The sequence below is a fragment of the Aptenodytes patagonicus genome, chromosome 19, assembly GCF_965638725.1.
Source record: "Aptenodytes patagonicus chromosome 19, bAptPat1.pri.cur, whole genome shotgun sequence".
NCBI classification, from domain to species: Eukaryota; Metazoa; Chordata; class Aves; order Sphenisciformes; family Spheniscidae; genus Aptenodytes; species Aptenodytes patagonicus.
This window is the reverse complement of record NC_134967.1, coordinates 6,514,196-6,539,123: the sequence shown is the minus strand read 5'-3', so window position 1 is coordinate 6,539,123 and position 24,928 is coordinate 6,514,196. Positions and strand designations below refer to the sequence as shown.

Sequence of the window (24,928 nt, the reverse complement as noted above, 5' to 3'; positions counted from 1 at the left end):
TATATTTGTATGCACAGGACAGCACTGGCGGGGGCAGTGGAGACAGGTTGAGTCCCACCAGTTAAGGAGGGGCCCAAGTGACTAACAGGTAGGTCAAGTTGGTTTTGTGGCAGGTACAAAACCATATGTTTCCTGAGCATTGCTGTGGCTGAAAATCAACAGATCCTGATTGAAGCCTGCCTGACGATAAGGCTCGTATTAGAAGCCTTTGCCACCTGCATGTGGATAATGCTGAAGACTATTATTCTCAAGACCTTTTGGGCTGGACACTCTTCATATACTGAAAAGAGACAATCCTCATATCCCATTGTGCTCACCCATGAGCTGGGGTGGAAGGGGACACCACGTCCACAGAGGGACCTGTCCTGCGAGCTTGCAGCAAAGGAGCAGCTGGAGGAATGCTTCTTGGAGGATGCCTCCAGGGTAGGGAGCACTGCCAGGCGAGTGAGGGGAAGCTGCAAGCCTTCTCTGTCCACTCTCAGCCAGCTGGACACACTCACACTCAGACCATTCTCTCCAGCTGAGTTTTTGAGGCAATATGAAGTTACACTGGATCCTGCTATCGACTTGGCTTTGTGGAACCAAGTTTTTATATTAGCTTTTCTCTTCCCTTCAGCACTGCTCCAATATTGACAGATGATGTGCTTTGGAGCGATGCAGCTCATAGCAGCTGTGGATCTACCCTCTTGGTGACTCTCCAGGACATGTCTTCTGTCAAACAAAGGGTACAGGAGCTCTGCATGAAAGACTAAAGGTAGCTGCACCTATGTAGGTGAATACCTGGGATCTTTCCCTTATCTTTTCCCCTGTGGCTACATGGGTTCATCACCAGGTAAAGATGATCTCAGTAGCCCAGTTTGTGGCAGAAATTGCCCTAGAACATCAAGCAGCAAACGTACAAGCAGAGTTAATGGGATGCGGGTGCCTAATTATCTCTAGAATTGCAGCATAAATCTGAAACTGTTCCTGCATCGAGGGAGATTCTATCATAGAACCACTGCCGGGACACCTGAACTCTTTGCCTTCACCTGTGGTTTGAACATGGCCTTGAGTGAGCTGTCATGGAGAACTGTTATTATCTGATGGTGCCCTTCAACAGGTTGTTGTTTTGTTCCAATACAGGTGGGCTTGTGTTGCACCTGCCACAACAAGCTCTGAAAAGTCTGGCTGCCAGAAGAGAAGCCAGACCACTAGTAAATTACCTTATCTCCGTTCCTGGCTGAACACTGTCTCCAGCAAACTAGTATCAAGCCCTATGACCCCGACTGCACGAAGCTCTGCCGTTGCACGAGTGGCACAACGAAAGACCTTTGCATTTCAGAGCACTCAGCCTCCAGAATAGCTCTCTCCTTCAAGTCTTAAAAGTCTCTCTACTGTCTCTTGGGCTTTGGAAAAAAGTACCAATAATAGTAAAAGGGAGAATTATCCCAAATCTGATTGTGAAGCAGGAGTCCTGAGAGCATGTTTACATATGCAAGCTCGTGAATAATCCTGTTCTTGTTAACAAAGAATGGAAAGCCAAAACAGAACCCTCTGAGGCAGTGCAAGGCTAAAGAGCTGGGCTCTGTCTTTGTATCACGCGTAGAGCTGTCTCTTACGTCCAGATGAAAGCTGTGAGTTCCAAGTGAAAATGGCCCGATGCACCATGATCTCCATGGGTGGGAAGTATCAAAGCAAGGCAAAGCAAAAATATTGGGACTAATGCCTCTTCCTGTGTATTTTTGCAGGAGATGCTACCTACCTGGACATCTTCCGGGAGTTCTCTCACATGGCTTCGAACAACCCTGAGAAACTCAAAAGGAGGAACCTACATTTCAGCCACTCCTGCAGATAGCCCCCTCCCTCCCTCCCTCCCTCCCTCCCTCCCTCCTTCTGCCAAGACCTTCTGCTGGAAGGTCAAGCCCTGAGCTGACTGAGCTTCATGAGCGCAGAACGGCTGAACCGTCTGAGCAGGTGTAACGGGCAAGCTGAGCTCAGCTACTGAAGAAAGATGTTCTCTGTTCAGACATGCTTCTACTAGAAACCTGTATTTTCCCTGGTGTCTGCTTTCGTGCCTTGACCAGGAAGACGACAGACGTTCCAGGGGTAATTCCAGAATAGGTATGCATTCAGACTGTAGGCTTAGGTCCCATGCCTTGCAGTGCCTGAATGCAGTTTAAAATGAGTTAAGCTGATCTTTTAGCTCTCAATGCCCTTTTTACATTGCTGTATAAAATGAAGAACAGGTAAGTCGTCCTGACCATTGAGTATGCCAGGAGGAGACCAAGTCTGAAGCGCTCCTAAAACTGAGGAAAAGTGAATGTCGCAGACTTTTAGTTATGCTGCTTTGTGGCAGTGTCGCTGGAGCCAGACTGCTCCGCTCATTAAAGACAGTACCGGCCGCCTGCCGTGCTCTGAGGTAGTACCAGCTTCCCACAGTGGCGACAGAATGCAATTCCCTGTGGCACGAGGCCCTCCACACGCAGACCTCCCGTCCTCTCAAAGGAGAAAGGCCGCCCAGGACACAGCGCCAGGCTACCACTAAGCCATAGCGGTCCCAGTCCCAAGCAGTCCACTGCAAAACCTTTGGCAAAACACTTCATTTTCCCGCATAACTCACCTCTTAAGATACCTCTACCCCTGAGTGCTTTGAGACATTTGGTTTAGCATGGACCAGGCAATAGAACACCGATTCCACGGACACTTTACAAGCAATAGAATCACAGAATGGTTTGGGTTGGAAGGGACCTCTAAAGGTCACCTAGTCCAACCCCCCTGCCGTGGGCAGGGACATCTTCAACTAGATCAGGTTGCTCAGAGCCCCGTCCAACCCGACCTGGAATGTTTCCAGGGACGGGGCATCCACCACCTCTCTGGGCCACCTGAGCCAGTGTTTCACCAATACTGAAAACAGAATCTAGCTATTTCCCTCAGGGGCTCTCTGTCTCCTGCTAGTTGTGCATCTCACTGTTAGGAGAGTTGTACTCTTCTGTAAGGCACGGCTTTCAGTATTATTTTTATCATTTTTATTATTGTATGTCATAGTTACCAAAACTAATAAAAGGTTATGTGTGGACTATACAGGTATAGGCACCACGACATAATAAAGTGCATTGTCAGAATGATATATATAAACTATGACGTGCTGAAATGTAATATATCTTATGGCAGAAGAAATGTATTTTTTTGAAAAGGTGGGAGTGAAAAAATCTCACATGCAAACAGTATCTATGACCTGAGAATAAAGACAGGATTTTTTTTTTTTTAAATTCACACACATTTCCTCATTCTTTCTGATTCTGGATCTTTACAAGCCAGTGAAGCACTTTACTATGAGAAGGTTTAAAATACGAAATTTATCTGGCAGAGGTTTATGGCTTGAAGAGAGGAAGCTAAATGAACTTTTCTCCAAAGAGACACAAGATTCTAACTCTCTTGGTAGCCCTTCTGTTTTATCTGATTAAGACACGCTGTAATTTCATTGATGCTATTAATGAAACACACTAGCAATGTGGCAGCTTAATAGACATCTCAGCCCTTCTGACAAGATGTTTCTCCTAAGAGACAAGCCTCCAAACATCTCCCTAACCAGACAACAGAATGCAGCTTTCACAAGCCGTCACAGACACAGGGACCCAAGGAGAGATGCCACTAGGTGAGCACGGAGCTGCACAGTGGGACGTGCACTCGGTGAAAGGGCTGGGCTCCCCTGCCCTTGGCTGGGCAGGGGTTCAGGACGATGGGCTTGCAGGAGAGCGGCTGCTTCTTGGACTGCTAGCAGCCTTCTGCTCACGTTTGCAGAAGAGCTTGCCATGCAGCTTGCGGCAGGACAGGGACTTGAAACAACCTGCTGCATTTCCTGCTGCTCAGCTTTGATTTCTATGACAGCTATCATACAAGCTTTCCATCGGGGAAGAACAATAGCCTGGCAGCTAGAGTAGAGACCTGGGACTCGGGATTTATACCTTTCTGTGGCATTGCTGTGTGATTCTGAGTATAACAGTGACTCCCATTTCTGCCTCAATTTTTGGTCCACGCTGGAAATGCACAGCTCAGATATAAGGAGCTCCAAATAGGACAGATACTCCAGTGATGATATCACAAGCACTAAGGTATGACCCTAATGAAGAATTTGTACGGCTGATTTCTCAACTACAGCAGGCTATGGGAATGTTCTGTAATAAAGAGGTAGCTACTAAGCTGAAAATTAGCCCACACCCTCAGAGAAGATTGCTCTAAGCTACCTTCAAACTGGATACCTATTACTTATTCTTCCACTAGCTTAGAAACTATCATTTTTTTCTGCTAAAGGTGGCACAAGCAGGTGTGAAGCAAATTTTCCCCATGTCCCTCTCCCATAGTGAACCCCCCCCTTTTGCTCTTCCAGTCTTACGTCTCCATACTACCCATAGACATTCGCTGCCCACTCGCATACCATGCTGCCAAGGCATCTCCCTCTGGCTTGCAACACCCCTTGCTCTTCTGGGTCTGCAGATGTATAAACTGAAGCACACACCCCTGCTAACAGATCCCTGTCCTGTGTTGCCACATACCTCTTGTTCCAAATCTGACCACGAGACAAGACATTGCCACTTGATCCTTGGTCCTGCACTCCTCTGTCCCAAAATTGGCCCTTCCTGGAAATTACATTACATGATGCAGAATTCTGTAGTGATTTTTTTTGTGCATTGGGACCAGTATAAAGATTCTTTCATCAATTTCCTTTCAGCTAACCTTCAGCCTTCCCATTTAGTCCCAGTGGTAACAAGTCTGGGAGTTCTGAGGGGCTTGCTTTTGAGAGCGAAGTGTATGTGTCTGCACACGTATAGATGTGTGTATGCCTAAGGCATTGTAATCTTTCAGTAACGACTGCATGGCATCCACTTGAGTTTTGCATTCCCAGGGCATACCCAGATGTTCTGCTTAGAAGTCTAATTCCTCTTCTCTCTTTCTTGTCCTTAGTGCTTTTTTTCTTCATGGTATCCTTTCTCGACAGGGTCACTCGGACTACAGTATTGCAAAAAATCACTTTGCCAGTCAGCAAAGAAGCTGTATTTCCCAGTGCAGAAGACCCAGAGAAAAGGCTGAATCGCCCGCTGCAATGGAGCCCTCATGTTCCTATTCATTGTAACTTGGCTGGCGTATTACAGCACAATTAATTTGGGGTCCGTCTACATCTCTGTAGATTCTCCTTGTGAATGAATAAAAACAGAAGAGGGGCGGGGGCAGGCCTAGGGATCCAGTGAGAAGTGCTGCAGGGGGGATGTCCAGGCTGTTAAAAGGTTCTCAAGCAAAAAAGTGAGACTTTCAAAAGTATCTTGGTGCATGGCTTCCAATGACGTCAGCAGCAAACTGAAGGCTATGAGGATCCCACCTCCGTGCCTGGAACCAGAACTATTTTCATGTTTTGGCCCTATGCATTTAGGCTTCTGCAAGTAAGGTCTGGACATTTTGAAAAAGACTTTTCCAGAGCCAACACTTAGAAGTAAAAATCAGGCAGTAACAACCCCAAATATCGGTTGAAGGCAAAACAAAGTCAAACTAAACCCCCAGTCATAGTCTGTATTCAGAGCATTTATTATTTAAAAAAGTTACAAAACAAAGCTCATTGATTTCTTGTTAACTCTTGTTTTCTACAGAAAGTCATAAACGAGATTTAACAGAGTAAAATGCTCCTGTGCAAAAATAAATGTCTTATTTTATGTACACATAAGTTACTGTCAAATATTAACATTAAAACATCTCTATTTATAAATGAACTGCAACAAAAACGCAGCATTGTTTTAATCTTCTAAATAAATCAGATGCTTCGTCTGTGACATAAAAAAGTTATCAACCCCATTTTTTCTCTTTCCTCTAAGATAGTGAGTCTCATTTGAAATAATCTGGGTTACGTCTAAAAGCATCTCAGCAGCAGCAGTCTGTGCATTGTCCTCAAAATGCAACAGTAATAGGTTAAGGACAGAGAAGAGTCTTAGAAGCAAAGCTGTAATCAGAGCAACCTCTTGTTATTACATGCTCTGTCGTCCTCAAGACAACGCTGACTGATATGAGCACACGCTCCTTGGCCTCCATTGGAAATCCTTCCATTAACAGCCAGGCTGACTTTTCTCTTGAGTACATTTGTGAAATGTAGATGGGCCTGTCCGAAGCCACAGGCTGATTTCCTCACAAGGGTTTAAAAGCTAAAAGCTATGAATAGGCTTTTATGAGGACTCGACGACTGCCCCAGAGAGCAGAGGTACAGTTCTCCCCTCTCCAGATACTCATTAGGAACAAAAGAACATTGCATGATGCCTGAATCCAGGACACACAGATGGTTTAATAATGAACTTGTAATAGCCGGAGGAGGATTGCCAAGCTCAGCAGCGTGGTGTTTAGGTGCTCACAGACTGCGGATCCAGAACGTTTCTGTTTGCAACCTTTCTGATAGCACCTGAGCATTAGGGGAGTTTCAAGTCTCCCGCTTCTCTGTGCACACAAACATATCCTTGGCTATTCAGTTCCCCTTCCCAAGAGCTGTCCTTTGTGTATCTAAATCCGTTAAGCACCACATCTGGGCAAAGCTCTGGCATTTCCACCTTGCTGGAGAGTGGGTGAAGATGTAGGTCACTATTGTCGTCCATGGCAATAGTCACTCCAGAAGGGTGAGTATGAGCAGAATCATCACCTTTTCCAGCTTCTTCTTGCACAACTCGGTAGTTTTCTAGGGTCAAGCTCACGCTGGGGATGGTAGGAGTGCGAGCTACTTTCAACGTCTTCTTTGACCTGAACCTTTGGTAGCAGAAGAGGAGAGACAAGACTAGTGTATCTATAAGCAGCTCAAACATTTCAACTACAGACAACACTGAGGATCCAAACCAGAGACTCCATTGGCTTCCCATGCTGGACAGAAGCAGATTCTCCTGCGGAAAGAATCAAAGGGTTGTGTTTACCAAACACAGCAGAGCTCTGGGAACGTGACATTATTGCATATTGCCAGCAGGTCAGTTAGCTGCTTGCCATTTGGGGAGTAATTTTGTGTGACTCTGTAAAATGTGAGATTTTCAAGTCTCTTCCTTAAGAAGAATAATCCCACCCCATCTTGGGGACTGTAAACAATCCTCCCTCCAACCATACAGAGCACACCACAACTAATGAGAGGTAACAATGTTTTGAGCTGATATAGTGCAACCTACTGAGAGTAAAGGAGACTCGTTCACAGACTCGTAGTTCAGTTGCTGGTAGAAGATAGTCACCTTGGCAATATCCTTCCTGTATTGGAGAAAGGGAGCAGTTAGCAACGGTGGGATGCCCACATGTCATTCACCTGGTGGAAGGTACTGCTGGCATTCTGGTCATGATTTTACACGCTGATTGCTAGGCAATAGGTTTCACCACTCACTCAAGCTTTCTTTCTGAGGGTGTTTAACATGAGCTCGGAAAAAGGTTACAGAAGTGACTGTCTTACAGTGTTGTGAGGAAAGATGGGAAATTTATTGGATGATCCTGTACATTTTTCTCTTGTCCTCCCTTTCCAGTCTAACATCTACAAATTCTGCAAGGACGAAGAGTTAATCCATAGTTTTAACAGGAGTACCTTCTCACAGTGACCAACCTGTTGCTGGTAGAGTTATATCCATTCTGATGCCTTAGAGCTTGGCGGATCCAGTCCTGCAGCAGAGTATATGTATGTTATTGGCAATCCTGTCTTCTGAGTTTTTGTATGTTTAATATTTTGTAAATATAGCTTTCATAATCAGTAAAATGGCTATTGTGAATAATAAAAAAATGTAATTGATTGGTTTATAACATATAGTGATAGCTATCAAGTAGTAGCTATATTTGCCAGAATAGCAAGGAAATACACACTGATATTTTAAGTGTGTATAGTATTCTAGTTCTTAAATTCTGCCTTTAATGGCAACCCCACCAAATAATTTCCTCTTTTAAAATGTATTGGTCATATTTACATCTACATTATCACCTATTTCACATGCATTAATTACCTGGTCATACAGGCTGAATGCCCATTTAACATTAGAACATGAGAAATGGCAAGAGGTCATCTATTGACTCACAGAGTTTCCACTGCAGCCCTGCAGCACCTCACAAACAGTAATAGGTGAGTTTACTATTACACCACAACACCCACTGGAAGCAGAAAGTCATTAACGCCATTTTGTAGGTGGGAACTAAGGCAGTGAGGTGAATTGCTTAAGGTCACAAGGAAGTTTGGACTAGAACTGGAACTGAATGTACCTCTCTAGCATCTTAGTCTGGCGTCTTAACTACAGCGTCATTCCCTTGGGCCCAGGTTTGGGACCAGTTTACTTTATTTGCCACTTCCATTGCAGCTGCCCGAGCCCTTGTTTTCACTCTTAACTTTAATGTTCCAACAGCCACAGTAAATACAGTATCCCCTCTAAACATAGCAGTTGTCTGTGTGGACTACCTGAGACTTCGCTGATGGCCATTTAGCTGTCCCAGCAGACACCTTGTACAGTGATTCCCTGATAAGATAAAAATGGAGATTAGGATCACTATGACTCTTGGCATTTAAAAGTGAATACATGAGGGAGTTTAACCATGCTAAATACTCGCCCAAAGCAGAAGTTCTGGGGGCAGCTCTTGAGAACCTTGGAGAAAGCTTTGTAAGTCAGCTTAGAAAATGAAACCAGAGGTTGCCTGAAAACCGTTCAGGTCAGGAGGAAAACTAGAATGGTTTCAAAATCCTGACAACTTTTCTTTGATGCATTGAAAACCAAAATGTTTGATATTTTGCTTCAAAATTATGTCTTTACATTTTGAAATTGACCTACAATAAAAAAGGTGAACCAAGAAAAGTAATATAGCTTGAAAAATGACAAAAACAATTTGATTTGGGCTTAATAAAACATTTCAGTGTGATTAAAACAATTTCCCCTCTCTGCTGTCATGCACACACAAAGTTCTTATTTAATTTGTCTAATGCTGTCATCTTTTTCCTTTCTCAGCATTGGGGTTCAAACATCAAACTGAAATCTCTGGTTCAGAAAATGCCAAAATCCAGTCGGCCAGTTGGTCCATAAATTTTTCCACTAAGTTGCCTACATTTCCACTGGTGTAATTTTCCTCTGCAAGCTGGCGTTTATTGTGCTCTACTTTTGTGACCTACCGGCAAGGCTTGGGGCACTGGTCAAAACAATTCAGGTGATGATTTCTGAGCCTGTTGTACAGCTGGTAAAAGCAGTGACCTGGTGAAAGAAACAGGAGGAACACACTCAGACACTTCCTCAGGAAATGGAAGGCTACCAAATGGAAGGCTACCAAAACCTCTGCCCTCTCTTGGCCTTCCCAAGCATACAGCACTCTCTCAGAGAGCCTTGTTTTTGCCTCGCTCTTGCTTTGGAATGGTTTCAGATGGCCGAGCTAATCACCTGTGTGTGTGTGTGTGATGCAGGTGCCTTCCCTGTAAGGATCTGCTGAGGATAGGCCAACCAGAAAACCAAGAGAAGTTATTCAAAGCTTTGTCTTACACCAGCACAGCCACCAATATTGGTAACGTGAAAGAGCTTGACCCTATATTAATGTCCTTAATAAAGGGATGCTTGATAGCATCAAGATTTTTTATGCACTAACTTGATATCCATGCAAATACACAGAAAAGTGTCTGCCATCTGGCTGGATTCAGTGATGTGAGGAAATAGTCTAAGCAGGAAATAGGCACAAAGTAGAAGGGCAGTAATCTAAAGAGTCATGTAACCAGTGACTGTTGTAGGAAGGTGTTCCCTTCCGACAAGGACAAGACAGCAGTCTTCTGCTCTTACCCCATGCAGGCTGCTTATTGTAGTTACAATATTCAGCACCGGGAGGCAGTGGGTAGTAGTAATAACCACAGCCACATTTTCGAACCATTATGTGCTGAAAGCAGGAGTGCAAACAAGCCTGGAAAATAAAGAAGGCATAAAAGATTGGATAAGCCAGAAATTCTCAAGTGCCCAAATCTTCAGTCTGTAGCATGCAGCTGCTAGGAGACAATGTACAGGTTTTGTTGCTGCAAAAAGACACCAGCCATTACTAGAACATGATGATGCAAAAGGTTTTCACTTTTCATTCCTCGGCTTTACCTCTGAAAACAGTATTGAACTCAGTGAGATACAATTTTCCCCAGCTCCCTCTTTCACTATGTCCAGTAACATCTCAGTTAAATAGCCCAAGCATCTAGAGCCAGGAGCAACTAGTTACACAAATAAAGACCTGACGGCCCAAGAATGTCCTACTAGAACAGTCCAGCTGCCTTGACTGGCTCACTGTCTGATCTCTCTTGTGTTACAAGGAGGGAAGAGCCCCAGTGTCTGGGACCGAGCATCCCCCACGTAGTAAAACACATTCCAAGTTATAACACCCTGTTTGTGAGCTGCTTTTCAGAGGGGCATGAATCTCACTGTTATCTCCAGCAATGAACCTGCTGATTTGTAAAAGCTCTCTGGAGAGTAAGGTATGACTTGTTTGCTATTCATCCAGTCTGAATAAGCTGGGGCCCCAGCCAGTCACTCTGACAATACCTGCAGGGTGTAGGAGTTGTTGTACAGGAGTTTAACATTCACATCATTGCCATTAGTCGTGCATTTCCCATAATTGCCACCCAGGCGATTCACCTCATCCTGTGGACATAGAAAAGAGGCCTGAGTGATTAGGAGCTTTAATTGGAGCTAGCCATCACCATCTAAACTTAACTGGATGGAGCATCGTATAAAGGACAGGAAGTGTAGTAATACACGTGAGCAGCCAAGCTATACCTTGCTAATAAAACATATACAGTTACAGGGCAAAGGTAGGAGAGTGCACGTGGTCAGTCACTGGTTCAGCTGACAAGCAGTAACTCATCATGTCAAAATAACTAAATCACTTCTGAACGTTTGTTCTCATGCTAATGTACACATGCAGCCCCCTGTGTAGAGCTGGAACAAGATGTAAGAGGTGTAAGAGCCTCAGCGTAAAATAAATCAGGCCCCAATGTATTGAGGACCAAAAGGCCACTTGCACATTTGGAATAATTTTGTTTTACCCATGGGAACCTGAGCATAGTGAAGAGAGAAAAGGGGCTTGCATAAATATACATGCACAGTCAAGAAGTGAACACAAGAGTCCCGCAAGCCCGTTGTATAAGTCAGTCACAGTGTTCAGCTCCTCACAACTTTCTGCAATCAGAAGGAAAAGAAACACCGCTCTTGAGCAAGTGGCTAACCTGCTGGATGCCTATGATAGTTGCAATGCCCGGTCTGATGTCAAAGCCTTCATGCTCAAGGAATGGTGTCTGATTGTGGTTGTGTATCATCACTTTCACACCTGCTACTGTAGACAAGAGTGGGATGTGATCCTTCTGCTCTGCTCTCAGGATAAGGGAAAGTCCTGTAAACCAAAGAAAAGGGAAGCATATAACAACTTATTTTGGGCCAAAATAGGAACACCACCACATCTCGAATTCTCAGCACTGATCAGATTGCTCTCTTAGCTCACAGAAGAGCCACTCTTTTTCCTTAGAGACCTGGTGAGCGGTCAGGTAGCAATTGCACCAGCCTATTCCAAAACTGTAATAATATTCTGCTTGAAAACTAAAATAATATTCTGCTTGCTATAAGTTAAGATATAGCTGATATGGCTATCATATACATGTGGCTAGTGAAACAAGCAAATACAGTATATAATTTATGCCACCAGACTAGAAGAGAGGGCTATGTCAGTAAGTCATGTATAGAAGACATACACTTAATTCATAGCCAAATTATATTAACTTTAGCTCTTCTTCCCACCCTTTGCCAAATAACATACCGTAAGGAATTCCTGGTTTTGTAGCTGTCCAAAAAGGGTCTGTTCCCCTGCTGTTAAAAGTATAGCAGCTTCCAAAGACTGGGTGGTGAAAGTGAACATAGTCACTGAAATAAAGAGAGATTTTGATGGGTTTTAATTATGAGTGTAGCAATACCTTTACTTCTATGTAGGATGTGTTTTGTGTGTGTGTATGTGCAGGAGTGCCTATGGGAAAGAGTTGTTAACTCACTGGAGACAAGGAAAAAAATCAGGTGCACAGGGATTCACTGCTCACCCAAGGTTACAGCCAGAGCGGCCAACACAGGAATCAAATTCAGAGTTCCGACTTGCTTTTCCTTCCACCAAAGAGACTAAATTTTTCCCTGCTTGTTCCAACAACCAGGCAGGTTGAAGTTCTGTGCTTTAATCAATAGGAGAAACACCAATTCTGTGCTCTAATCAATAGGAGAAATAGATTCTCTCTTTCCTTGTTTTCTTAAAAATTATACCACTTATAATGATCAGGCTGAACTTCCCTGGCCAAGTCAGCCTCCACATTCCACCAGTTTATAAGAGTTCTTAAGAAGAGTTAGATGAACACATGTACAAGAGTGACGATGCTCACCATCAAGTGCACAGACGATCTATTACACGAAGCACCAGAAACACTAAGTGCAGAAGAACGTAAGGGTCAATTGCCTCCAGGAAAGATAAGACAGGGCCTTATCTCATAAAATGATCTACAACAAACTTTGTAGACCCCACTCCTCTTTGCTGAAAGTGCTCAGAAAAACACTTAAGTTTGCCTTCTGCTTATTCTGTGTCATAGATGAGTGCGTTGCTGTTAACTTTGTTCAAGTCGTCAGCTGAAAACAAGTAGGCCAGCAAATGGCTCATGTGTGCCTGAGGCACAGCATTGTCTTGGGTGGTGTATGTCAGTTGTATTTGGAAGAGCTTCCAACGGTGGAGACCGTAGGCATGCAGGAAAAGGAAGGCACATGCCTTTGGTATGTGCAGCAGGCTCACTGCTTTGCCTCTAGGGACAAAAGGATGCAAAAAGACCATCTGACCCTTTTGGCATTAACTGAGTCCTCCTGGCATAATAGCTGAGAACAATCCTTGTGCTCAGGGGCCAAGTGCTACAGTAGAGTCCTGAGAGCCTTCTTCCCCTTCTCTCCCCCCTTTTCATTGTTACAGCAAAAACAGATCCCACTTTTATCCATTGGATATCTGAGGATTCCTGCTCCTTTCCTCCCATGCAGACAGACATTCGTCATTTACCATTCAATACAGTCAATGCACCTTTGTACCAGTAAAGGTTTAATTCCTGCTGAATTTCTCTTAGCCTTCTTTGACACCCTAAGACACTAACTCACAGTCATAGAGGTAAGTCATGACAGAACGCTAATTTCTAGATTCCCTGCCCCATGCTCTGATCATGAGAGGCTGTTCCTTCTTTCAGTCAGATCTCCAACAAGGGCTAAGCCTGGCAGTATGCCATGAGGTGCAGCGCCTGCACTGCCTGAAAGCGTAGGCTCAGTTTCAGTCTCCCAAGTCCTTGAGTTCTGCTGAAATCACAATTAGCGTCTCAAGAAGGAACATACCTGGGTCTGCAGGGCTCCCCATCATACTGACAGGAGTAGACCATATCTTCTATTTGCTCCTCATGATCAGAAATGTTGACTATAACTGGTAGCTGGGACATGATATTCATGTAGTGAAACCTGTACCATTCAAGAATTGCATCCATCCCAGATGAATAGGTCTTGTAGAAGCAATTCCCACCTGTGGCATTGCACTGGAAGAAAGGAAGAGAGGGAGCCATTCAGCACAGCCGGGAAATGACAGCCTAAGGGTAACGGAGATCAGGGGGTAAAGGCAATACTGGATACAGGGACAAGGGGAACCTCTATTTTTCCAGAAAGTGAAGTCTCTGATCATTTTAGTTATCACAGAATCACAGAATGGCTGAGGTTGGAAGGTCACTGGAGGTGACTCTGGAGGTCATCTTGTTATGCGCTAAGCACCATCTCTCCTCGAAGCTGAATTAGGCGTGCTACTTCATCTCAGGGGAATGAGTGCAAGGGGAAAGAGGCAGGAGAAGAGAGCAGACAAGCAAACTCAAGTACCTTGGGAGAAGGAAGGACGGGGCTGGTGGGAATTCTCTACAACCCACGGATCGTGAACCAAGTCCTGAGATACTTTCTTTGCTCTTACTCAGGCCTTAGACAGGTGAACACCCACAGATTCTGGTGAAAGTGTGCCTGGTAAAGGACTTCAGGATAGGGCAGGACGATAATAACCAAGCAAAAATTGCCGGCCTTTCAAGCCACATCAATCTCTCTCTCATAGCTTCTTCTTTTAGATCTACGATAACCCTGTTTTTGCTATGAAGAATCTGAAGCATTTGCATTCTCCTCCAAAGTCACAGGTACACATTTATTGCATTCATCCTCTTGATTTGTTATTGCCATCTTTCGTTTTATCCGCAACGTTTCTAGTGCCCCCAGTACCACAGCATTTAGACACTGAGGGAATCCTCGCACGTTGTTTCTCTGTTATTTTTAGGCTCACCTGCAAAGTCTAGATGTTTTGTATATTTTTAGAAAGGGATACAACGATTCCCGTAGCCTGCTGCTGCCATTCTCTACTGAATTTGTCACCACCAGAAGGACTTTACAGGTGGGTGGGCTGCGTAAGACCATTGATGTTGCTATTGTTTCACTTTACAAGAATCCTGGCAATCAGCATAAACTGTTAGAGGCAGGGATGGACTCTCCTGAAACATCCTCCAAGCTGTCATTACACAGCACTGAAACTATCTATTTTTTCACTCGTTTTTTTGAATGTACCTTGTGAGATCTTTGTCAGGGCCCTGAGCGCACTGCTAGGCCGTAAGGGCCCTGAGCAGCCTCACCTGGGGCCTCCACCCACACCCTCTGCCCGTGGGCCCAGGAGCTCATTTAAGCTCAGCTCGGGGGCTTCGGCCCCTCTTTGGGCTGTGCTGTAGGGCTGCTGCTTTGAAGCTAGGCTGCTGCTGTGCTCCTGCCTCACCGCGGACCCCGTCGATCCGCTGGGCTAACTTCATGGCCTGATCTTGAACCTGCCTCATCGCCACGAACTTGCCTGATGAGCTGGACTCTTAGCTGGACCTGGCCACCCTCCGTGAGCTTTCCCTGCTCGCTTGCTCAGGTACTGTGGGATGGGGCCCTGCCCTGCCGGCAGGCCCCCCCCTCTGCCCCCCGTCCCCTAGGGAGCAGCCAGTCCTCGCTGCTCGTGTCCGTAGCCAGGTTAAAATCTCAAAGAGGACACGCGCTTACCAGCCTGAAGCCCACGCTGGAATGCTTCTTCCCTGACCTGTTATTGTGGTCAGACATTCTCAAGAGTGAGAAGTTTTGGCTTAGCTTGAAGCTAGATCTGCTGAGATTTCCTATGCTTGACAAGTCTTTTACGTGGATGTTTTTCTCATTCATGTGGAATAAGCTGGCTGACGTGTTGATGCCGTACAAAAAAGCGATAGATTCCTCTGCCATGCGATCCAATTGAACCAAATGTTCACTAACCAGTTCAAATCTGCAAGGAACAGAAATATTAGCTATTTGTGAATATCCACGTTTCTATTAGACAAAAGCACTTTATTTTATGTGCCCTCACAGTATCTATGGAAAGGCTACTCTCCTGGTCTCTACAGACCTTGATGTCTGTGTGAGAAAAGCCAGCACTTACGGTGCCTACGCTTAGTGTACCTAACTTCAATAAATTATTAGGAGCTCCGGTAGCTGAATTTCCAGTTGCTGGATTCTCCACTGAAAACCTCAGAACTTGTAGCCATGCAACATCAGCTGCACAAACTGGCCTCCTGTCAGCCAAATAGATAATTATTCTGAGGAAATTACATAAATCCTTTACTATGTAATTTGAAACGTCTCGATACTTGCCACTACTGCATGAGCCTTGTTTAACAAGCAAGGCTGCAGACTTCCACAGAAGTTATATTGTTTCCTTAAAGCCATTCTGTGGTACGAAAACCCAAGCAGAATCAGCTCTAGCATGCATCGTTCCAGAGATCGGTAGTTTAGTTATGAATGAATACACACAGTAGCCATGATTTTCAGGGAAAGACTGTTTTTATCAGAGCGCAAAATCAGTTAGCAGCTTGAACCAAGTCACAAGGTAGAGTTCCCTCTATCCTGACTCAGTGCATGAAATAAACTACTACATGCTGTTGCACAATTCCCAACAAGATCTTAACTTAAAACCAGTTTGGAAACAACAGTAGTCCCTTTCCACCTCTGTAAGGCAGAGACACCTCCCTCTACTGGCCTCCCTCTACCTTCAGCTTCCTCCAGGCTGCAGTCCTAAGGTTGCTGACCCTTCCTGAACCCTTGTGGCTGTAAAGACATGACTACAGCCAAGGGGAAGAAAGCACAGGTTACCTGTATGGGTCCAGATTGCAGATGGTAATTGCTGGAAACATCTTGGGCTCTGAATGCATTGACATGGTCAGGACAACAGGGTAGGCCCAGTACTGGCTGAACATGAGTGCAAATTGCCAGTATAACATGCCAAAGCTGGCAAGTAAAAGCAGAGTCCAAAAAGCTGTTTTCATTCTATTGCTGTCTGAGCACACAAGGCGGATGGTGCCATGGATTGTTGTGTTCTTACAGAAGAACTCAAACATATCCCTGAAGGAATCATAAAACTCAATCAAGCCTTCTTTCTTCTCTTCTTCTCTTACCACTTCCTGCTCCATCCTCTAAGTCTGTTTCTGTTCAATAAAAAAAGAAAAAAAAGAAATCTTATTAGCTTGTTAGAAAGACCATGGCCAATCTATGGACTCTTTCAAACAGGGTGCCAATGAGTTTGTTGTTAGCAAAAGCTGAAAATAACCATGAGCTGAGACTCACCTCTCTTTCCAGAGTTTGGGCACCAGGAAGTAGCAAAGAGGTCAAATGTTCTGCATGCTGCTGCCCAAGTAACTTGAGGCATTCTACCACACTTACACTATGACTGACTTCTCTGTTAGTATGGATGTGCAAAGTTAAAGTGACAAATATCCAAGCTGCTGAGAAGTCTGCAGCCAAAGGGGTGTGTAGTTTTCTTCTTTCTGAGAACACTAAGGACCAACATTTAATTCTGAAACAGTGTCACTGTGCATTAATGCAGATCTGTAACTAATTCATTATTATGAGTATATTGCTAGTGAAACATGCTGGCCTATAGGCCTGAAACAAGTCTGTCTCAGAACTAGCAATATGGCTTCACCCTTATACCAAGGAATCAGGCTAAATTCAACTTTCAAGAATGAAAGGGACAAATTAGGATCTGGTTTTAATTTTTGCTGTATGTCCTCTCATTCTGCAGAACGGAGGTAAACAGGATTAATTTCTGCCATCCCTGAAATAGAGCCACTTCCAGGATGAAATATAGTAGGCATTTCATAGTTCAGATGAGCAGAATCAGGTATTTAGGAAAGGAAGTGGAGAAAAATACCACCTCAATTGAACCCACAGAGGGGATTAACAAAATTTAGGATGTAAATAAAGCATTGCAGATACTACTTAAAATGCTTTTGGGTTGCTTCTGAAGAGCACCGAAATATTAATTACTGCTATTAATAGAAATTTTGCCACCTATCTCTTACATAAATAGTTTCTTCCAAGAACCTAAAAATCATCTTCTATTTTACAGAAGTGAAAAGGAAGCACAGAAACTGAAAATCACCCAAGAAAAGTGGCATAACTGGAAATCAAAATCCATATCTCCTTTGTCACAGTAAGTAAAACATCTACTATGCTACTCTAGATGATTTCAGACTTTATGCTGATGAAAGTGTGAACGTTATTTATGCTCATATGTTTTAGCCAGCACAGACCGAGGACATCTTACTAGGTTTTAGTACCAGTTTGGGACATTGGACTAATGTTGACATACTTCCACTCACTGAACATGACATCAAGTCCTGTAATATGTGAGTTTCCAACATTACAGCACTCTCTGAATCACCCTACCTATTATGCTATTAGGAGAAGCTCACTGAGTACACCACTTTGGTCCAACCTTAACTCCAAATAAAAATCTTATAAATACAGTAACAGAGTTTGAAGACGAGGCAAGGAGCGCACAAATAACTAAAGAATTGTTGCAAGTGGGTTACGTGATAACAAAACGAAAGCTCAGGCCCTTCACTGAGTTACGGGCCTTGAAGTGTTTGGTGGTGGCTCAGTCTGCGGTGCCAGTGAGGCTACCGCAGCTCAGCTGATACACACTAGTGGCCTGACCTGCAATGCCTTCATCCTCAACTAGACCTCTCCATTTTAAAACACGGCTTTATTTCAAAGGTCCTTGGAATAGGACACTTCATATGAAAAGACATCTTAGAGTCACAAGTTGCTAAGACAGTCTCTTCAGTGTACCTATTCATGTCAGAAAGATTAGGAATAATCCTTAAACAGTGAAGAGCACTCCAAAAGATGTATACCAGATTAGCTTTAAAATAGCCCACAAAAGTGTATTATCTGACAAGGAAACCCAGTTTATCACAAGTTATTTTCCCCAATGACTAACACATACCGTGTTTGTATTTGCTAAGGTATTGTTTAACAATAACACAAAATTAACTCAAAGGCATATGCACCTCCTTTATACTTTCATAATTAAACATGACAAATGATTTTTCAAATTTCTTAAATATACTTGCCATTGAACAAGTACAGGAAGCCCAAGCAAAGTGAAATATTAAAAGAAGGGCATGAACAATCAAAAGAAAACATTAGTGGGAAACAAGCAATTCTGCTTTTGTACAAGGAAACACTGTTTTTCTGCAGTGCATATATAGTTAAACTATTACTCCCACACAGACTACACGGAGCCATAGTACTCTGAACCACTGGTTACAAATTTTATCAGCCAACCTCACAGCTGAAGGCTTACATCTGAATGCTTCTTCAGTCAGAAAGGACTATCTGTGGCGAACTCCAGAAATGAATCCATGGTAGTCTTGCTACCCCCTATTGTTACACATTTTTCAGATTAAACTCTTATGCTAAATTGTGTGTCCAACCTTTATCTTATTCAGTTCTTTCTTTCTCATTTTATTTAGGTAAGAATAAATGAAAATAAGCCTGCAGTGTATGTTAAGAAATATATTGAATGAGTCCTTAAATGTTTATGGTATTTTAAGATAGAAATTAAAATTGTGTGAGACTAAAACAGGAAAATTTAATTTGTTACTGTTGTATTAATCTCACTAGTCAGCCTTGCTCTATTGAGAATAAAAGGCAATAGTTACCAAAAGTGAATGCTAAACCAAATCTACCAAACACACTTTTTCTATGTGTAATTTTGATTCTAAAAAACCACCTGTAAATATTCAAACCATGGCTTTCAGAAACAATCCACAGTTTTCAGACATTCTGACTGGGCTTTTAAGGCTATGGCTAGTTAGTTCATGCCATTTGAATCTGCATTCTTAAAATAACTAGAATGAAAAAGCATATGATAATGCAAAAACACCGAGAGGGAATCTTTCAAAACACACGTGTACAGGCAACAGAACATCCTCTCTCCACTGGTTTCCCAGATCAGCCTACCACTAATTTATTTAACATAGCAATTGCAGTCAGGGACTGAACAAAACAGGTAACAGCAACAGCGCCCAGTTGCCTGTCTTGTCTGTGGTAAGTGCCTGGAGAGAGGCTGCAGGTTATAAGAAAGTCAGTGGAAGTTATACAGCAGTGGGAAACAAGTATATGATCATGTATTATCACAGCAACTCAATGCTCAACACATTTAAACACACGCGAATGTCATATAGTCAAATATTTAACCAGGTGTATAGGTATCTACATATCAGTCATGCATGTATACAGAAATACACAGTAAAACAACTAAGACCAAATTGAAAAACACCCCACTGTACCTTGGCAGAAAGTCTATCTTTGAGTGTTTAGAGTAGCCACTAAACTCAGCCTTCGGCTTTATCCTGAACAGAAGACAAGTCTTGGTCCAAAGCTTTCAGATTTCCTTTTCTAACTGCAGATACTCTGGGAGCTGTCCAGCCTATATGGATCAAATTGATGACATCAAAAGGGGCAGGACTTCAGAAACAGATCATGGAAATTATTCAAAGCATGATCCAGGGAATAATAGGAAGTGAATGAACTGGACAAACAAGTTAACATTAAGGTTACGCTTGAGTTAAAGTTGGTTTGAGTGGTGGCAGTGTGTTCATTTTTTTTTTTTTAAATGGCTAGAATAGCTTTTTAGCCATAATTTCTACAAATACCTAGGGAAGGAACCATGGATCCTGTAAGGTTCTTTCCGCTCTGAACTTTGCTGTCAAGGAACTAGCTTTCTGCCTTCTTTTCATGGTTTCCGGAGGTTTGCATGATCACTAGTAATTGAAGCCATTAAGGTTTCCACAGGTGTGCTTGAGGAATTACATACCTCAGTGTAATCTGAAATGATCAGCTACTCAGTCTAAGGCACACATGGCAGTGGATTTCTTCCTGCTTCTCCAAGAATATTGCTCATCTGTAGTGGACTATCCCATACCCATTAAGAATTTAACTCTTCAGATGTTGAGACTTGAATAGACTAAATCAACCATGATACTCAATTTAAATCAGAACACCCTGGTTTTGTAATACTGCTTAGTTAAGACTTGAAAAAGTCTGCATAAGTAACGCAGAAGTAGATTCAGAATTCTGGGGCTGTTAAAACACAAGCACCTCGGATTGCTTACATAATTAGTACTGACATCTGCCCAGTTGGAAAACAGCTCTGCAACGGTTTTGCAAGAAGCTTGTTATACGAAACTATGAATACACTGGATATGGATAATGTTTAGAGCTCCAAATCAGATCAGCAGAGCTCCTGCCTGCCTTCTAAAATTGGCTGGAACTGGATTTTCTATCACATTGGAAGTTGTGAAATACTGTCATTTGCAAAGACAATTGAAATTTCTTGTGAAATTGAATTCAAGAAGAAGGGAGAAAGGACGGAGATCAGGGGAAACATACTCTTCTGATTTTGACTGATTTCAATCCTGTTTACATTTTTAACAATTGCTTTGTGCTGGATTTTGTTTCAGAAAAACAAAACGTAGAATGTTCATCTCAAATTTTAAACGATTATTCTAAAAGATGCGAATCCTATTAAACAGCTGCTATTAATGTGTTTTACCCCTCTTTGTCTTTGGTATTAAAAGGAAATGTCAAAAAATATTTGGAAAATGTTTTAAATTAAAAAAAAAGGCAGTATTTGGAGGTGTAAAAATTAAACTTTTGATTAAAAAAAAAATACAATTAGCTCTTGAATGAACAGCTACAGCAGAGCCACTTGTCACCGATCAATGAAGAGGTAAGTAGTTAAATTCTCATTAAAAAACTCAGAACACTGAAAACCTAATTCTGTCACGTCCATTTATTTGTCCCCCACCCTTCTTTCTCTCCTCATTTTATATTGTGCAATACAAAATGGCAACAATAAATCCTTGACAATGAAATTATTGCACAATGAACATACACAAGACAAATTCTGTTGCTTCATTATGGCTGCAGGCCTCAGTGTAGAGATTCTCTGGCAACACATCAGAACAATACCTTCTGAGCCAGCAATGAATTTTTCCTGCAGGAAATGGAGAAGAACTGGATATGCAGACAATGCTGTCCTTCAAGCAAGATACCATTTCTGTTTGCACTTGCTCATTTGTCATCCTGTATCCTGAACTGGGAGGAGAAGGGAAGAGAACTCTTTCGCTGGTTAAAAAGTAAGGTGGCGTTTCTTTCAAAATACAGAAACAGATTATGGAGATAACATTCATGAGAAAGTCCTTCAGGTTGCAAAAAGGCTATGCTATAATTACTTTCAGTGGGTCAGAAATTTTTTATTAGTGCTTGTAGTACTGTAACGGAGGGAAGGAGTAAGTATATTGCATTGCCCCGTACAGCAGCAGCAAATGTCGATGGTTGAATACACCCTCTGGACACGTTACACTTTACACAGAAGGATGCCTCCCACGCTAAGTTTTCAAACCCCTTTCCCTGAATTGCAATTCGTTCCCCAGTTGAGATTAATGGAATCGCATCCCATTTAGTTGATGAAGACCGTACAGGTAAACAAAACACAGGAATTTTGTCATTTTGCTTTTAAGCTTTTACATTGCTGTCACATATTAAAGGAACTGTCCAAACTCCACTCTTGACCCTTGGCTCTACAGTAGCCTTGATTATTGTGCATACTCAGCATGGATGATAATACAATTCTCGCCTATTTGATAGACTGCTGAAACAGAAATGAAAATCAGACTGTACAAACATGCCTTTGAATATGTGCCTGTCTTAGTATCAGCATATCAGCACCAGCTCAGAGTTAACAGCAGAGAGGTACAAAGAGTATCCTGCAGGCAGAGGGAAAGAGACTTTAGCTACTTCACATGGGCAAAAGAGTTAGTGAATTAATGTTCCTTGTGGAATGGACTCAGGCACTTAGGGAAATCTGCTACCAATCATTTTTTTTTATCCTTGAATATTTCCTTACAGCTGGTGCACATGAAAAAAGTTTTGCTCTCTATAGAGCAAACCTTTCTCATAACACTGACTTTGGCTATTATTAGACACTAAGCAGATGAACAGCACAGACAACGTTCAGCATGTAGAACATTCAGTGCGCCTGCCCCTTGTTACATTTGCTATTGTTACAGGCTTGAGTGAAAGAGTCAGCGATTAAACTGGAGAAGCTTAGTGATGATCTCTAGCTAGTCCCTCTTGCTGTGACTGGCTAGTCCTCTAGAGCTCAAATATTAATATTTTGTCCAGTTTCATTTTAAATGTCCAAAACAAGAGGTACCACAGTGTCTGGACTTCTTGTGAGAACACTGAATTGCAGTGAGGTGAGTCTGACCAGACAGATAAGAGTGCTTTACCTAATCATGTAAATCACACTCTTTTTGGCTCACACAGGAACAAGAGAGAACACTTTAGCTACTCATTCATGAAGACTTTCCCAGTTGGTTGAAAATTGCTTGTACTGAGAGGCCTAAAACAAATTAGCAAACTGAAATGACGCATCAAAATCCCCCCGCTTCTAGCAGCTTTCCCTGCTGCCATGCCACACCGTAAACTTCACTGTAATTTGCTGTCCACTAACCACACAAACTGTCTTTCAGTTATTAACTTTCTCCCTTGTTGATTTGTTTCATATTATTATGGTCTCTCACACTTAAGTGTTTCATTGCTTTCTATTATTCCTCAGCTCGCCTGTGTCTTCTGGAGATTCCCCACTTTTTTCTCTATATTGTTCTTCAGTCTGTGGGCTGAGAAAAGCAGCCTTTGGCATCCACTTCCTCTAGCAGCGGAAGGGATACGGAGCAGATCCTGTACCCTCCTGCCTTCAGCAGGCTTTGTAGGTCTACAGTTTAGTCTTGATTTTTAGCAACTCTTGCTTTACTCACGTCACTTGTTCCTGCATGAATGGCGTTTATTCTCCTGGAATGCTCCAGGTTATTCTGTCAAACCATCTTCCCACATTTTCTCTCATGACACAGGACACAGCATACCAACCCAGTTTTCCTCTCTCTGAAAACAGCGTGACTTGTCTCCTCTGGTTTTGTGGAAACTCCCTCACAGCGCTTTCTTCATGGCCACTGGACGAGCCAGTCTATTCCTCCTCCCACTCAAAGGCAGACAAACTTCTGCAGGCAACTATAGAAAAAGGAAACTCCCAGTGATTCCTCTTTGCATTTGTTGCTTGGCTGTGCTGTATATGGACTCGAACTGGCATGCATCAGGCTCTGCCTCCTGTATTTTTTCCCAGTTCTTACTAGCCAGAACCACTTTGTTGTCTTTTCAAAGCAGAACACAAAATTGTTTCTCTGCTGTCCTACTGGAGAAGGGAGCAGTACTCAGCGGTACTATGGAAGTGCTGACAGCTTGTTCAGTCCTATGCAAGAAGCAGAACAAAGGCAGTCCCCGCCCTGGAGAGCTTCCAAACATTGCTTAATGTCTCCTTTTGATCCTGCCCCAAATGTTCCTGAACTGACTCTGATTTTCAGGTGTTTTCCTCGTTTCCTGGAATCTCTGTGTTGAAGCTCTGTTCACCAAAATTTCTTCTGGGAATCCAAACATTCATTGCTTTGCTTGTGCGATGCTTTGAGCCATGGCTAAGGGGATCTATATCATGAAACCACAGTGAGCTATGCCTGCAGAAATACGGTATCATTGGTGTACCTTGGCATACCTTTTGCACTGGTTTGCATCTAGCCAAAGCAGCTTCAAATGCTGCAAAGACTGCCAGACCTGCTCAAGCAAATAGGTAAATGTTCCTTAACTTGTGCTGAGCTCCCTAGTGCTCTGGTTTTATCACCAGCGGTGCCTGAGTTAGCAAGGCTACAGCTAGCTGGTGCATCCTTACAAAACCCAGAAATCACAGCAATGAGCGCATGCATATTCTGCTAGTCACCAGCCATTTAGATATTCCTTAATTACACCCCTTGTTATGAAGAGGCCCCGTGTAACCCCTGCTTTTCATTAAGCCTCCACCAGAGGCGCATAGGGTTAAAAATGCAGCCTCAGTAGCAAAATCCTGCTTGCTTCCAGTATGACCAAGCATTCATTTCCACTCACTCACCTTTCTGAGTAAGATGTCTGTAGCTGCTGCTGTCATCCCTCTGGGATAACACCTGCTTTTTTGTTTCTCTTCCTGTTCTCTGTTCTTGTTTCTTTAGTCACAGGCCTTCATAGATGCTGTTCCACTTGTTCAGGCCTGTCAACCCCTCAGCCAATTTCAAAGGCTGGTGAAATCCTGCTTGCTAGTGCATTTTTTTTTTTTTAATCCTACTCCAGCTCAGACGCAGTATCTGTAGGAATGCTGATGCAATTAGGACTGGCAGAGGTTGGAGAACATCCGTAAAAGCTTCTTGTTCTGTGGACATGCAAGATGCAACCATCCTGGAATCACAGATACCATAACTCCATCAGAAGTGAAGCCCAAATCTCCCCAGGCAGTTGTCCAAGCTCCTGGAGAAAGTGGTAGATAGCACTTCTGGCTCCTGTCTTCTAGCAATAGGCAAGCAGATCTCCCCTGGCGATCCCTACTCCTCTTGACACTCAGGAGAGAGATTGCAGTGCATTGCTTGGTAGCAAGTCACTGGGGTTAATCAATCCAGAACTTCAGG

General features: G+C 43.1%; 2 protein-coding genes across 2 annotated transcripts in view; one reads left to right on the top strand and one right to left on the bottom strand.

Moving 5' to 3' along the window:
* Positions 1-1,834, top strand: part of ACAP3 (ArfGAP with coiled-coil, ankyrin repeat and PH domains 3) — a 106,518-nt gene extending 104,684 nt beyond the window's left edge. Inside the window, exon 25 of the mRNA XM_076356456.1 lies at positions 1,728-1,834. Coding sequence (XP_076212571.1) covers positions 1,728-1,834 — 107 coding nt within the window. The remainder of the gene's footprint in view (positions 1-1,727) is intronic.
* Positions 1,835-5,581: 3,747 nt separating this feature from the next.
* Positions 5,582-24,927, bottom strand: SCNN1D (sodium channel epithelial 1 subunit delta). The gene is made up of 13 exons (XM_076356241.1): positions 24,382-24,927; positions 16,188-16,519; positions 15,072-15,324; positions 13,356-13,549; positions 11,773-11,876; positions 11,189-11,352; positions 10,506-10,604; positions 9,768-9,885; positions 9,116-9,194; positions 8,414-8,471; positions 7,577-7,632; positions 7,158-7,233; positions 5,582-6,884 (listed from the first exon to the last, which is right to left on the bottom strand). Exons 2-13 carry the CDS (start codon positions 16,502-16,504, stop codon positions 6,423-6,425), a joined length of 1,980 nt encoding a protein of 659 aa, XP_076212356.1. The 5' UTR covers positions 16,505-16,519; positions 24,382-24,927; the 3' UTR covers positions 5,582-6,422.
* Between the last annotated feature and the right edge of the window lies 1 nt (position 24,928).